General features: G+C 42.0%; 1 protein-coding gene across 1 annotated transcript; it reads right to left on the bottom strand.

Annotated features, from left to right (window-relative positions):
• Positions 1–5,592: 5,592 nt before the first annotated feature.
• On the bottom strand, positions 5,593–6,723 carry LOC138906292 (uncharacterized). Its single transcript, XM_070194826.1, has one exon. The coding sequence runs from the start codon at positions 6,721–6,723 to the stop codon at positions 5,593–5,595; it is 1,131 nt and encodes a 376-aa protein (XP_070050927.1).
• Between the last annotated feature and the right edge of the window lie 6,524 nt (positions 6,724–13,247).

Here is a 13,247-nt window from a genome sequence, read left to right as displayed (position 1 = left end):
AATTATCTGAAGCCTTTGGCTTTAGAGAAAGCTTGGGAAAAGATACAGGCTCTCTCGGGAGAGTGCTTGTTGAATAATGACATGCACAATGCCGCAGCGGTACATTCTGTACTTCCTTTGTTATTTCTTCTGTTTTTACCTGAAAATATCTTGAGTTTTCCCCTCTTATTTTGTAGGTCAACTTTCTTGCTTCCAATGGCCTCCAAAGGTTGACTCGGGAAAAGGAAGAACTTACCTCCGCACGGGATCAACTTTTAGCTGAGAGGGAGCAAACTGCTGCCCTCTCAGAATTGGAAGCCAAAGATGCTGAGGCGGCTGTATTGGAGATTCGTTTGCAGCAAAGTGAGCAAGAAGTGGTAACCCTTAGCTAAGAGATTGGCCCGCTGAGGGTTATATTTGTCGAAGCCAGGGCCAAATGGGCTGAAGTCCATAGTGTCGTTCTTGCTGCATCCGACCGCAAGGCTGCCTCCGCTGAAAGATTGACCAACTTGGAGGCAGCCTTGAACTCCAAAACTAAAGAGCTTGTTGCTGCGGGGGTGAAACATGCCCAATTGGAGGAGAAGTATAAGAAGACTATTGAGCATAATAGGATTTTCAGCTCGACTGTCTGTGACATCGATGTTAGCCTCAAATCCATTAGATCCTTGGGAAAACCTTTCTGCCAAGGTTACCCAACTCAAAGAAGAACTCAAGCATCGAGCGGTTTCCCTCGTTGTTGAGAAAACTTATGTTATATACAACATGAGGAGAAAAACCTTGGAAGAGGCCAAAGCTGGTATCATTGACTTTGATGCTGAAATTGCTAAGGCCCGTGAGCTTGAGTTAGCTACTAAAGGTGGTCTCCCGCCAGAGCCTGATGCTTCTGGTTCTGAAACTTTTGGAACTGAAGAGGAAACGGAAGGCGAAGATGTTGAAGGCCAAAATGTTGAGCCATCGATGGATCTACCCACTTCCCCTGGGGGCGCGGACACTCCTCTTCCTCCGATTTTCGGAGATGCAGCAGTTTAGTTTTTCTTTTTTTTTTCCAACTTTGTATCCGTCCCACTTTGGCACGTTATTGTAAATAAAGACATCTTTTTGCTCAAGTATTGTTTGAGTCTTTATTTTGTTTGAAAATTTATGCAAGTTTTGCATTCTCTTTTTTCTTTTTCCTAAGTGTTTTGCGCAAGTTTTACTGTTTGAGTCTTATTACTTAAAGCCTTGGGTGTGTTTTTCCCCGAAAGCATTTGGGTTTCAGGCACAAATTCATATGAAATCAACCCTTTAGTGTGAGGGTTTTTATAAGTATTTGCGCAAGTTTTCTTTTTGCATCTTTTGTGTAAGGCCTTGGGTGTATTTTTCCCAAAGGCATTTTGATTCCGGGCATAAATTCTTCCGAAATCAACCCTTTAATGTGAGGGTTTTCATAAGAGAGGGCCCTCTTATATTTACGGTGCTCTTGAAGAGGACGTCTCCTATTCATTACGACACTAACATTTGAAGTACTTGTTTAACTTTCAAATGATAAAATCAAATTCATCGATCAGACAAGAAACAAGATGGAAAATAAAAGGACTTTATTTATTCCTTTCGTTTTCAAAAAGTACATAAGCATTTGTTACGCTAAAAAGAAATTGCCATTTCTTGTGGCTAATTCGTACAACTTGTTTCTACGGGGTTGGCCGTGCAGTCCCCGGTCATGATGACACAAATATGTTCCCGATTTTCGTGCTCCGATCGACATGGCAGTCATTGTTGCTCCATTCTCATATCACCCCCCCCCCAGTGTTCAAATGCGAAGAATGCGAATTGGAACAGTGGGAATCTTGCACCTTCGAGGATCCTACCAATGAATTGCTAGACAATCTTCTGCTTGGTAACAAACTTTGCTTCCCCTTAGGAATTTATGCTATCGAGCAAAAGACTATCTAACAATTCTCTAGTGGTTTGAACTTGTGAATGATCGAGTAACCTTTGCTCTATTGCAAACTGATTTTCCCGGTGGGAATTTCGCTATCGAGCCAAAGATTATCTAACCTCCCCAAAGTGGTTTTTCACTTGTGTGCCTTGCTATTAAAGGTCTTATTATTTTCATTGAAACTTTCTTCATAGTATGCTTTTTGTTGCGGCCTCATTAAAAACCTTGCCAGAAAAACTCAATTGGGATAAAACCTAGATGAAAGGGAAAAAGAGTGTAGCACATTCTTTCAGTACAAGCGATGTTTTTCAGCAATAATATCTCTTGAGGTGTTCCACATTCCAGTTGTTTGGCAACTTTTCTCCATTCTAATTTTCTAACTCGTATTAACCTTTCCCGGTGACAGTTGAAACCCCGTAGGGGCCTTCCCTGGTTGGACCTAGCTTCCCTGCGTTGAGTTCCCTGATGTTTTGAGTTACTTTCCTTAGAACCAAATCTCCCACTTTAAAATAACAAAGGTTGGCTCTTCTATTGTAATATCTTTCCATTCTCTACTTCTGTGTCGCTTCGTTGTTCGTCTATTTGCTTTCTTGGAAATATCTTAAGGTAGGCTCTCCTACTTCCACCGGAATTAAGGCTTCTGCTCCGTACACAAGGGAAAAAGGAGTTTCCTCCGTGCTCGATTTGGCCGTCATTTGGTATGCCCATAAAACTCCAGGTAGTTCCTCAGGCCATTTACCTTTAGCCGCTTCCAACCTTTTCTTGAGGTTCATTATAATCACTTTGTTTGTTGACTTCGCTTGACCATTTGCGCTTGGATGATAAGGTGAATATGTGATTCTCTTTATTTTCAAATCTTCAATGAACTTTGTGATCTTTGCACCGATAAATTATGGCTCATTATCGCATGCTATCTCTTTTGGTATTCTGAACCTACAAATTATGTTTTCCCATAAGAAATCCACCACTTCGCGCTCGCCTATCTTTTGATAAGGACCAGCTTCCATCCACTTAGAAAAATAGTCAGTTAAAATCAAAAGAAACCTTACCTTACCAGGAGCTGGCAGCAGTGGTCCGATGATGTCCATCCCCTACTTCATGAACGACCACTAAGAGAGAACTGAATGTAGTGGTTCTGCCAGTTGATGTACCAGCGGTGCGTAACATTGGCACTTATCGCATTTTTATACTAAATTTTTGGAGTCATGTTTCATGTGGGGCCAATAATATCTTGCACTTACCAGTTTAGCATTAAAGAATCTGCGCCCGAATGGTTTCTACGTATCCCTTCATGGACTGCTCGTATAAAGTAATTAGCTTCAGACGCTCCCAAAAATCAGGCCAGCGGGCCTTGGAAAGATTTTTTGTATCGTTGGCCTCATTTAAAGTTATACCATGTTTCTTTGATGAGCAACGCTCGGGATGCCTTGGAATTTTCGGGCAATTTCCCGTGCTCGAGATAATCGATGATCTCACTTCTCCAGTCCCAGACCAAATTAGTCGTATTTACCGCGTAGTAGCTATCTGCATCCAGGATCGAGTGCATGAGTTGTACTTCCATCTCGGAATCTGATCCCTTCATTTTCGTTGATGAACCGAGGTTAGCTAGTGCATACGCTTCTGCATTTTCTTCCCTTGGGATATGAGTAATCGACCACTCTCGAACTCGAGCCAGCAGAGCCTAGACCTTCAATACGTATTGTTTCATACGCTCATCTTTGGTTTCGAAGATCCAGTAGACTTGATTTACTACCAGCTGGAAGTCGCACTTGATTTCTATGACCTTAGAATCTAGTCCCCAGACCAATTCGAGTTCTGTAATCAAAGGCTCATACTCTGTTTCATTTTTAGTTAAAGGGACCGTTATGATGTCTTGCCTTAGGGTTTCTCCTGAAGGCGCGATTAATACTATGCAGAGCCCAGACCCCTTTACGTTGGAGGCTCCATCTATAAATAAGGTCCAAACACCCGATGTCGATTCTGACACCATTACTTCTTCTTTTGTCACTAGAGGCAGCAATCTCGGACTGAAATCGGCCACAAAGTCAGCCAAAACTTATGACTTAATCGCAGACCTTGGTTTATATTCTATGTCGAATTCACTCATTTCAACGGCCCATTTGGCAAACCTACACAAGAGTTCAGGTTTGTGAAGGATGTTCCGCAGGGGAAATATGGTCACCACAGCTATCAGGTGACATTGGAAGTAAGGCCTCAGCTTTCGAGCGACGACTACGAGAGCTAAGGCCAGCTTCTCCAAATGGGGGCAGCGAGTTTCTGCTCCCATTAAATTTTTACTAACTTAATAAATGGGAGATTGCGTACCTTCATCCTCACAGACTAAAACTTCACTTACCGCTACTTCCGAGACTGCGAGGTAGACCAACAGTGTTTCACCTTCCTTCGATTTTGAAAGTAACAGTGGGCTTGACAAGTACCTTTTCAAATCTTTCAAAGCCTACTGGCATTCCGGGGTCCATTTGAAGTTGTTTTTCTTTTTGAGCAGCGCGAAGAAATGGTGGCATTTCTCTGATGACCGGGAAATGAACCTGCTCAAAGCGGCCAATCTCCCCGTAAGCCTTTGGACTTCTTTCACGCTTGACAGTTAGTCCGAGATGTCTTTGATGGCCTTGATCTTATCAGGGTTTACCTCAATCCCCCTTTGTGATACCAGAAATCCCAGGAACTTATCGGAGCTGACCCCGAACGCGCACTTCTCGGGGTTAAGCTTCATGTTATGCTTCCTTAGGATGTCAAAAGTTTCTTTCATATTGTTAAGGTGATCACCTGCGTTCAAATACTTAAGGAGAATATCGTCTATATAAACTTCCATAGTTTTTCCTATTTGTTTTTCAAACATCTTATTTACCAGCCGCTGATAAGTGGCTCCGACGTTCTTCAACCCGAAGGGCATCACATTATAGCAGTATGTGCCGAAATCGTTATGAACGAAGTCTTTTCCTGATCCTCTGGGTTCATCTTAATTTGGTTGTACCTGGAATAAGTATCGAGGACACTCATTAAATCGTGCCCAACCACCACATCAATCATTTGATCGATGTTTGGCAGTGGGAACGAGTATTTTAGGCATACCTTATTCAAGTCCTTATAATCTAAATACATGCAAAATTTATTGTTCTTCTTAGGAACTACTACTACATTATCTAGCCAATCTGGATACTTTACCTCCCGGATTGAACCGATATCAAGTAGGCGAATTACCTCTTCTTTGACGAATTTATTCCTAGCCTCCGCAATAGGGCGTTTATTTTGTCTTACCAGAGGGATGTTGGGATCCAAAGTTAGCTTGTGTACGGCCACCTCCGTTAGGATACCTTTCATATCCACATGCGACCACGCAAAAAATCGACATTATATTTAAGAAATTCAATAAATCCAGGCTTGAGCTCGAGGAGAAATCCTGTCTGCAAGTGGAATTTCCTTTCTAAGAACTTTTCAAACAACGTAACTTGCTCGAGCTCTTTCGTTGTTTATTTTGTTGCATCCATCTCTTCTGGTACCTAGAAATACCTCGGCACGTGATAAGATTTCGACGCTTCTTCCCCCTGGCTAACTTCATTCGATTCGGGAGCGAGCACCGGTTTCTATACTTGCTATGTCACGTGCTCCTTCCCTTTGCTACTGGAGACCGAAATCGTATTCATCTCCCTTGCCGCTGGTTGGTCACCCCTTATCTATTTAATTCCTTTGGGCGTTGAGAATCTCAACAACTGATGATACGTCGATGGTAGAACTCTCATCTCGTGCAACCATGGTCTTCCCAGAATAATATTATATCTCATATCACCATCCACCACTTCAAAAATAGTCGCCTTCATCACTCCTTCGGCATTCGTGGGAAACAAGATCTCTCGCCGGGTTGTCACCTTTGCGAGGTTAAATCTGGCAAGGAGTTTTATGGCCAGAATGATGCTTCCGTTGAGTTTGGCTTGCTCCAATACTCCCCATTGTATGATATTGGCCGAACTTCCTGGATCCACTACACATTTGATTTTAAAGTTTAGTACATTTAAGGAAATTACCAATGCGTCGTTATGCGGTAGCAACAATCCATCTGCGTCCTCCTCCGTGAAAGTGATGTCGTCTTCAGCAACTTCCCGGAGTCTCTTGCTATGGGTTATTGATACATTCATCTTTTTTGCTGCCGAGAAGGTGACCCCGTTATTCTCGTTCCCCCCGAAGATCATATTGATCGTCTGGCGCGGGGGTTCTTCTCCTACTTTCGAGGGTTCCACGTTATCCTTGTTGCGACCGTAGTTGTTCTTGGCCCGATCACTTAAGAATTCTATGAGATGCCCATTCTTCAATAGTAACGCCACTTCTTCCCGCAGATGTCGGCAGTCCCCAGTCCGGTGGCCATTCGTCCCGTGGTACTCACACCACAAGTTGGGATCCCTATGGATGGGATCAGACCACATCGGCTTTGGGAACTGCGCTTCTTTGATATTTCTCAGAGCTGATGTCAATTCCAATACATTGACATTGAAATTGTATTTTGATAGCCTGGGGTAGGAATAATCCCACGTACCTGACCTTTCTTTATCTTGCAATGATCTGTTGTTCCGACCGCAATCAGTTCTTCTGTCGGTAACAAACCTGTCTGCCGACCAGAAACCTCTGTCGCGTCCTTCGGCCCATTTGTAGGGAAAACAACCGCCCCTCGAAGACCGCCTATCTGTGTTGAAATTGTCTTTTGATTTTTCTTTATTCTTCTCCCATCCTTTTGCCGACAACGGGAAGCTAACCTGATCATCTTCGATCCTTATCTTTGACTCGTACTGATTGTGGACATCCGCCCAAGTCATCGCTTAGAACTCAAGAAAGCTTTCCTTTGGTTTCCAGGAAGCGTCTAAACTTTTCAGATTCAAACCCTTGGTGAATGCTTCAGCTGCCCATTCATCCGGAATAGCCGAGAGAAATATCCTCTCCTTTTGGAACCGGGTGACGAACTCCCGCAGCAACTCAGATTCTCCTTGTACAATTCTGAATATGTCAGCCTTTCAGGCCTGCACCTTTTTGTTCCCGACATGAGCCTTAATAAAAGAGTCTTCGAGCATCTCAAAGGAATCTATGGAATTCTCGGGTAATAGCGAATACCACGTCAAGGCTCCTCACGTGAGAGTCTCTCCAAATTTCTTCAGCAAAATAGATTCAATCTTGTGTGGAGCTAAATCATTCCCCTTCACCACCATTGTATAGGTGGTACTACGCTCCTGAGGGTCTGAAGTTCCATCATACTTCGGCACGTCGGGCATTTTAAACTGCTTCGGGATTAATTCTGGTGTCGCGCTTGGTTTGTACGGAAACTGACTATACTTCTTTGAGTCCGGTCCTTTCAGCACCGGTTGTGCGCCCGAGATTTGGTCCATGCGGGCGTTCACTTCTCTCATAAATGGTAAGAGCTCGCTCTTTAAGGGATCATTCTCGATGTTGGGGCCGGATCCACTCCTTCCAGCCCTATCGGAGCCAACTTCTCCCCTCGGGGTGCTTTTGTTGACCTTCTACGTTGTTTGATTTGTGGGAGCGCCGGGAGGAATTGGACCTCGTCTATATGCATTATTGGAAGCCCCCCATAATGCTTGCTTTAACTCCGTCATAAAATTATCCCGCCCTATGAGGCGACCTAGATCGATCGCTTGTTGCTCTTGTAGGACCCTTACTGCATCGACAACATGCTCCTCTTCAGCATCATCAGGAGTCGCCTCCTGAACATGTCCTGGGTACTTCCTGTCGTGGAATAGTTTGGCATCGTTCCCCTCATTGTGGGTGTCACTGATTGAATCCTCGTGATGAGGCTGGTCTCCTTAAGCCTCAAGATTGTGTGTGTTGTTAACACCATTATCTTCCATTTCTTGTGATTTTTTGCTAAGACAAATAATCAAAACATGTTAGTAAAAGAGGCAAGGATCAACTTAATTACACGACTGTCTAGGCCCCCACGGTGGGCGCCAAACTGTTTACCCGTAAAACGGTACAATTGAATTTATATGTGATTTCTATACAAGTGAATTAATTCGATCATGAAATAATAAAATAATTAAAGAAATGCGCAATACTTATCCTTGAAATGAAGATAAAATCAAGAAAAATAGTAACTCCAAGAGCAAAGCTTTCGGGTACAACAGTGATGAAATCAAGGAACAAGAAGATAAAATTGTATAAAGATTTTAATTGATTATAGCGTAAGTTTATCAAAAAAGTCGTGTCCTTTACAATGATAACAGATCTCACTATTTATAGCTGGGCCGAGGGAACAAGGTCCTATGATCGTGCTCTTCTTTAATGTCAATTATGATGGCCATTGATAAATGACAAATTCTCTGTAACGGGTAGTGCGCTAATTGTCATGGAATATTCTCCATTGAATGCTATCGGGCGGAGAATATTTATTGCATCTTTACAAGTGTTATTCTTTCTGGTGACAAACAGGATAATTGCCTTCGGTTCAAACTATCCCCCGCCTTAGGTTCCATGTGTCACTCTCTTAACCGGCCACTTAGCATAGCATATTTTACCGTATACAGTAAGTATTCTTTTATTCTTAACCAGGATCTTGAATTTGAGTTTTGTGTAAGAAGTCGCATTTGTTAGGGAGCGTTTTATCCCTAACGTGAGATTTTCATGCATGAATTAGAATTTAGTCAAGTCCAATATGAATATCAAACATATCAGGGCAAAATGGATTCCCTTGCTTTCAGGCGATTACCTTTTGAGTCGGGCTAATCTTTTAATTCATTTATTTTCTAGAACTGAATTCGTGAAAATAGAGGAAAAAGCAAATAACACAAAGTGGATTATACCGACGACACACACAATATGTTGCAAAATATATACTTCTTCTGGTCCACTTTAACTGATTTTTTGACTGTTTTCACTGTCACGATCCAAACTGAAGGGTCGCGATGGGCACCCGGTGCCTTACTCAATCGAGTACCAACATAACATATCTTTCTTGTCGTACTATTATAGGTAAATGAGCTGGAAAGGCTGTCATGAGATAACCAGAATAAAACATAAGGGATTACTCGATGTGGGATGACCTAACATGAAATAAAAGCTTATACATGTGACATACGGGCCTATAAGGCCGACATGATCATTTCTACACTCAAAACATAGGCCGACGAGGCCATACAAGTATCCATATATATGACATCTGTCTACAAGAGTCTAAGAGTACATAAACATCATAAAGGTCGAGACAGGTCCCTGCCATACCAATCAATACATGTCCAAAGCATACTGACCAAATAGGAAACTCCGGAGCAAGTGGAGTGCGCCAATACCTTCCGCTGAGCTGATAGCCTACTAGGAAGACTGTCAACCTGTCTATCGAGACTTGCGGGCATGAAACATTGAAACACAACATCCCCAGGCAAAAGATACGTCAGTACGAATAATGTACCGAGTATGTAAGGCATAAAAGCATAAATAAGAACAGTAATGTAAAGAGAGATAGAGAAGATACAACCTGTAGCATCTGCGTGCCTCTGAGGGCTACTGACATGAAATGCATGATACATATATATATACATAAACTTTTTAAAACATACGCCTCTATGGGAATCATCATCATATCATACCCGGCCGTAATAGGCTTGGTAAAAATGTACTCAGCCATCATAAGGCTCGGTAGAATCGCACCCGGTCACGTGGAGCTTGGAAAAACCCAAGTGATCATTGGTTGCACAGTAGGTGTCATACCCGGCCGGCTATAGCGAGTCTTGGTAGAGTAATATATATATATATGCTGGACTCTTGCAATCACGTTATAAATCTTTCGGAGTGACATAGGGTCATTGCACCTTCGATAAACATTAAGGACATCCATACCATCAATATGGACCTCAATAGAATTCAAGGATCATACACACATGCTTAGAATAACTTTATAAGGAAAGAACAACGTGGACAACCTTAGTTGTTAGGAATAGATCCGTTATGAAATATCGTATCGTTTACATTTATTTCACTTTATATTATGCCGAAAGAAAGAAGGAAGTGCCTTAACATACCTTTGCAATCTTTTCTCCAATCATCAACCAAGCTCAATATGATGTTCTTACGTCTCAAATGAGTAAACCAACTTCGTCGTCATCACATAAACGGTGTAACTCTCATATGTCAAAACCAATATTCTATAGGAAAACGGACAGCCCCTCCCTTGTTTGTACTACATCCCATAAGTTACTAAAAGTCACCAAACAACCCAAGTAACAACCAGTAGCTATATGGAACACAACCAGCACAATAACACGTTGAGTAGCAAGCTCGGTTCATGTCTAATAACACTATATTTTGAACCCTTTCCCTCTTATTTATATTTAGAATAATATTGATAATAACAATACAATATACTTAGGTTATTCCATAAATTTTCCAGCCATAAAATGCTGCAATAACACCTCCCAAACAGTCCAACAATCAATAACATTATTAACAAGCCTTTCAATCGATATCTCACAAATTCTAGCTTCAACGACTTAGCCGTAACATGGATAAGCTTAAATACATGTAGAGTAAGAGTTTCCTTACCTTTAAACATATAGAACAACTCTAATGTGAACTTACTTCACCACGAAATATCCTTCCAATGCAACCACAAGAACAAGGAAGCGAAACTAGAAATCAATTCGGGTTTCTCGGCACTAGAATCACTTTGGAAGACTTGAAATCACCTAGGGGTGATATGAAAATCTTGGGAGAGTATTTTACAGAACTTAAACCACTTTAAAAAAACTCCCCACACGAGCTGGAACCATACCAAAATCAGCAACCACAAGAAGAATAAGAAACTCACTAGCGCCAAGGGATTCCCGACACTTGATTTGTGTTGTTTGCCCTTGGTTTGGGTCTTGGATCATGAGGGAACTTTGAGAGAAAGTTTTTAGGTATCTAGGGTCTGAAGAGAATGAAAAATAATGCTTTAAAATGGGCTTTAGGCGTCACATATATATCATTATATCTCAACCTCCTAAGTGGGTCCCTTAGAGAGCATGCTTGCGCAGTCTCACGAAAACGAGAATATCTCTCTACTCCAATGTCGTATCGACGAACGGTTTGGTGCGTTGGAAACTAGACTCATAGACCTTCAATTATATATGTGTATCACTCCGTAATTCTTGTAATTTTGAGATAAAATCTCTAGTATATTTGACCTAATTTTCAGCATATTTATGAAAATAACTGTATAGGGTAAAATCGGTTCGTATTAAATGCTCAGATAATAGAGAGACACGTGGAACTAGAGACAAATAGAAAGAGAGGCAAGTAGAAACTAATACCTGGGACAGCAGCTTCGGTTGGCACCAAGAAGATCCCGAAGGGAATATTGCTAATGAAGACAAATGAATGTTTGCCACTCAATAATATTCAATGAAGAATATTCTTCAGTATTAAATACACAATCCGTTATAGTGAATTTTGGCATTCATAGCCCGTCGTTACACATTCATCAATGGCCCCCATAATTGTCATGTAAGAGGGGCTTGATCTTTGGACCTTGTTCCCTAGGTGAAGCTATAAATAGTTACTTCAACAGCCATTGTAAGGGACACGAATTTTCTGACAAACTTATGCTACACATTATTCTAAGCTCAATAATATTTTATTTCCAGTCTATTCTTATTACTGTCTTCGGAAGCTCTGCTCCCGAAACCAAGCTATTTGCTAGTTTATCTCGATTTCAATGCTAAGACTTGCATTTTATTTAATTTATTTATTATTTTGGGGATCAAATCGATTCTCCAGTCTATAAACCACGTTACAAATTCAACTGTATTGTTTTACAGGAAAATATTTTGGTGCCCATTGTGGGGCTTAGATAGTTATGTAATTGAGTTGATCCTTTCATCTATTACTAATCCATTTAATTCTTTGTTTCTTAGCAAAACATTGAGGCCCAAGGAAATCAGCCTCAACACGAAGATTTGATTAGTGATATCTGCAACGAGGAGGATGTAGCTATGCCGATCCATGTCAGGCAATATCCACGACACGTTGGGGAGGCAACTCCTGATGATGCTGAAGACAAGTACGTTGCGGAAACAATGAGAATTATGGGAACAACAAAAGGTTATTATGGGTCATCTCCCTCGAAAATATCAGTCTATGACAAAGTTGAGGCAAGCGTTGTCGGGTTCTTCCAAAAATGCGAATGGTAGAGGCCCAGTAATTCCCGGTACTCTCGCAAACCAAACAACACAAAGGGTTGATAACAACACCCCTAGGGGTGAGGTCGACTTCGATGGGGCCATGGGAAACGGCAGTGAATCTGGTAACAATAATGGGAATGACCCCTTTAAAACCGAACTCATGCGGTTTATAAGGGAAATAAACACCCGAATGGACCAAATCCCAGGCGCACCGCTAGTGTTGAAAGGACCGGACTCAAAGAAATACACCCAGTTGCCATTAAAACTGACCACGGCATCAGAGTTAATCCTGAAGCAATTCAAAATGCCAGACGTGCCAAAATATGATGGGACTTTGGATCCTCAGGATCATCACCACCTACACAATGATGATGAAAGGAAACAACTTAGCTCTGCACGAGATTGAGTCAGTCTTGTTGAAGAAGTTCGGGGAGATCCTCACAAAGGGGGGCTTGACATGGTATTCATATCTACCCGAGAACTCAATAGATTCTTTTTATATGCTCGCAGATTCTTTTATCAAGGCCTGTGCTGGGGCCAAGAAGGTACATGCCCAAAAGGCCGATATATTCAGAATTGCGCAAGGAGAGTCTGAATTCCTGCGTGAGTTCGTGACCATATTTCATAAAGAAAGGATGCTGCTACCGGTCGTGCTAGATGAATGGGCAGCTGAGGTATTTACTAAGGGGCTGAACCAGAGGAGCTCTGACGCTTCTCAGAAACTAAAAGAAAGTCTGCTCGAGTTCCAGGCAACAACATGGGTTGATGTCCACAACTGCTATGAATCAAAGATAAGAATAAAGGATGACTAGCTCAGTTTCCCGGTGTCAACCAAGGGTCGGGACCGAGAGAAAAATAAGGAAAGGTTGAAGGATGAATTCGACACAGATCGACAGTCTTTTAAAGGCCGTTTTTTTCCCTACAAAAGGGCCGAAGGACGCGACAAAGGTTTTCGATAGGCGGACAGATTCGCCACCGTTAGGAGAGTAGACCATGATCGGAATAAAAGATCATTACATGATAGATATCGGGCTCCCAGGATTCCACCTATCCCAGATTATCCGAGTATAATTTTAATGTCGATGTAGCGGAACTGGTATTGGCGATGAGGAATATTAAGGAAGCACGGTTTCCGAGGCCGATGAGATCCGATCCCAGTCAAAGGGATCCTAATC

This window comes from Nicotiana tomentosiformis, chromosome 2, assembly GCF_000390325.3.
Source record: "Nicotiana tomentosiformis chromosome 2, ASM39032v3, whole genome shotgun sequence".
Lineage (NCBI taxonomy): Eukaryota > Viridiplantae > Streptophyta > Magnoliopsida > Solanales > Solanaceae > Nicotiana > Nicotiana tomentosiformis.
Note: the sequence above shows the minus strand (reverse complement) of the source record. Positions and strands in the feature narration are given on the sequence as shown.

What these genes read in the sequence shown, in the direction of transcription:
- LOC138906292 (XM_070194826.1), bottom strand. Translation starts at nt 6,723, where the DNA reads ATGACTTGGGCGGATGTCCACAATCAGTACGAGTCAAAGATAAGGATC.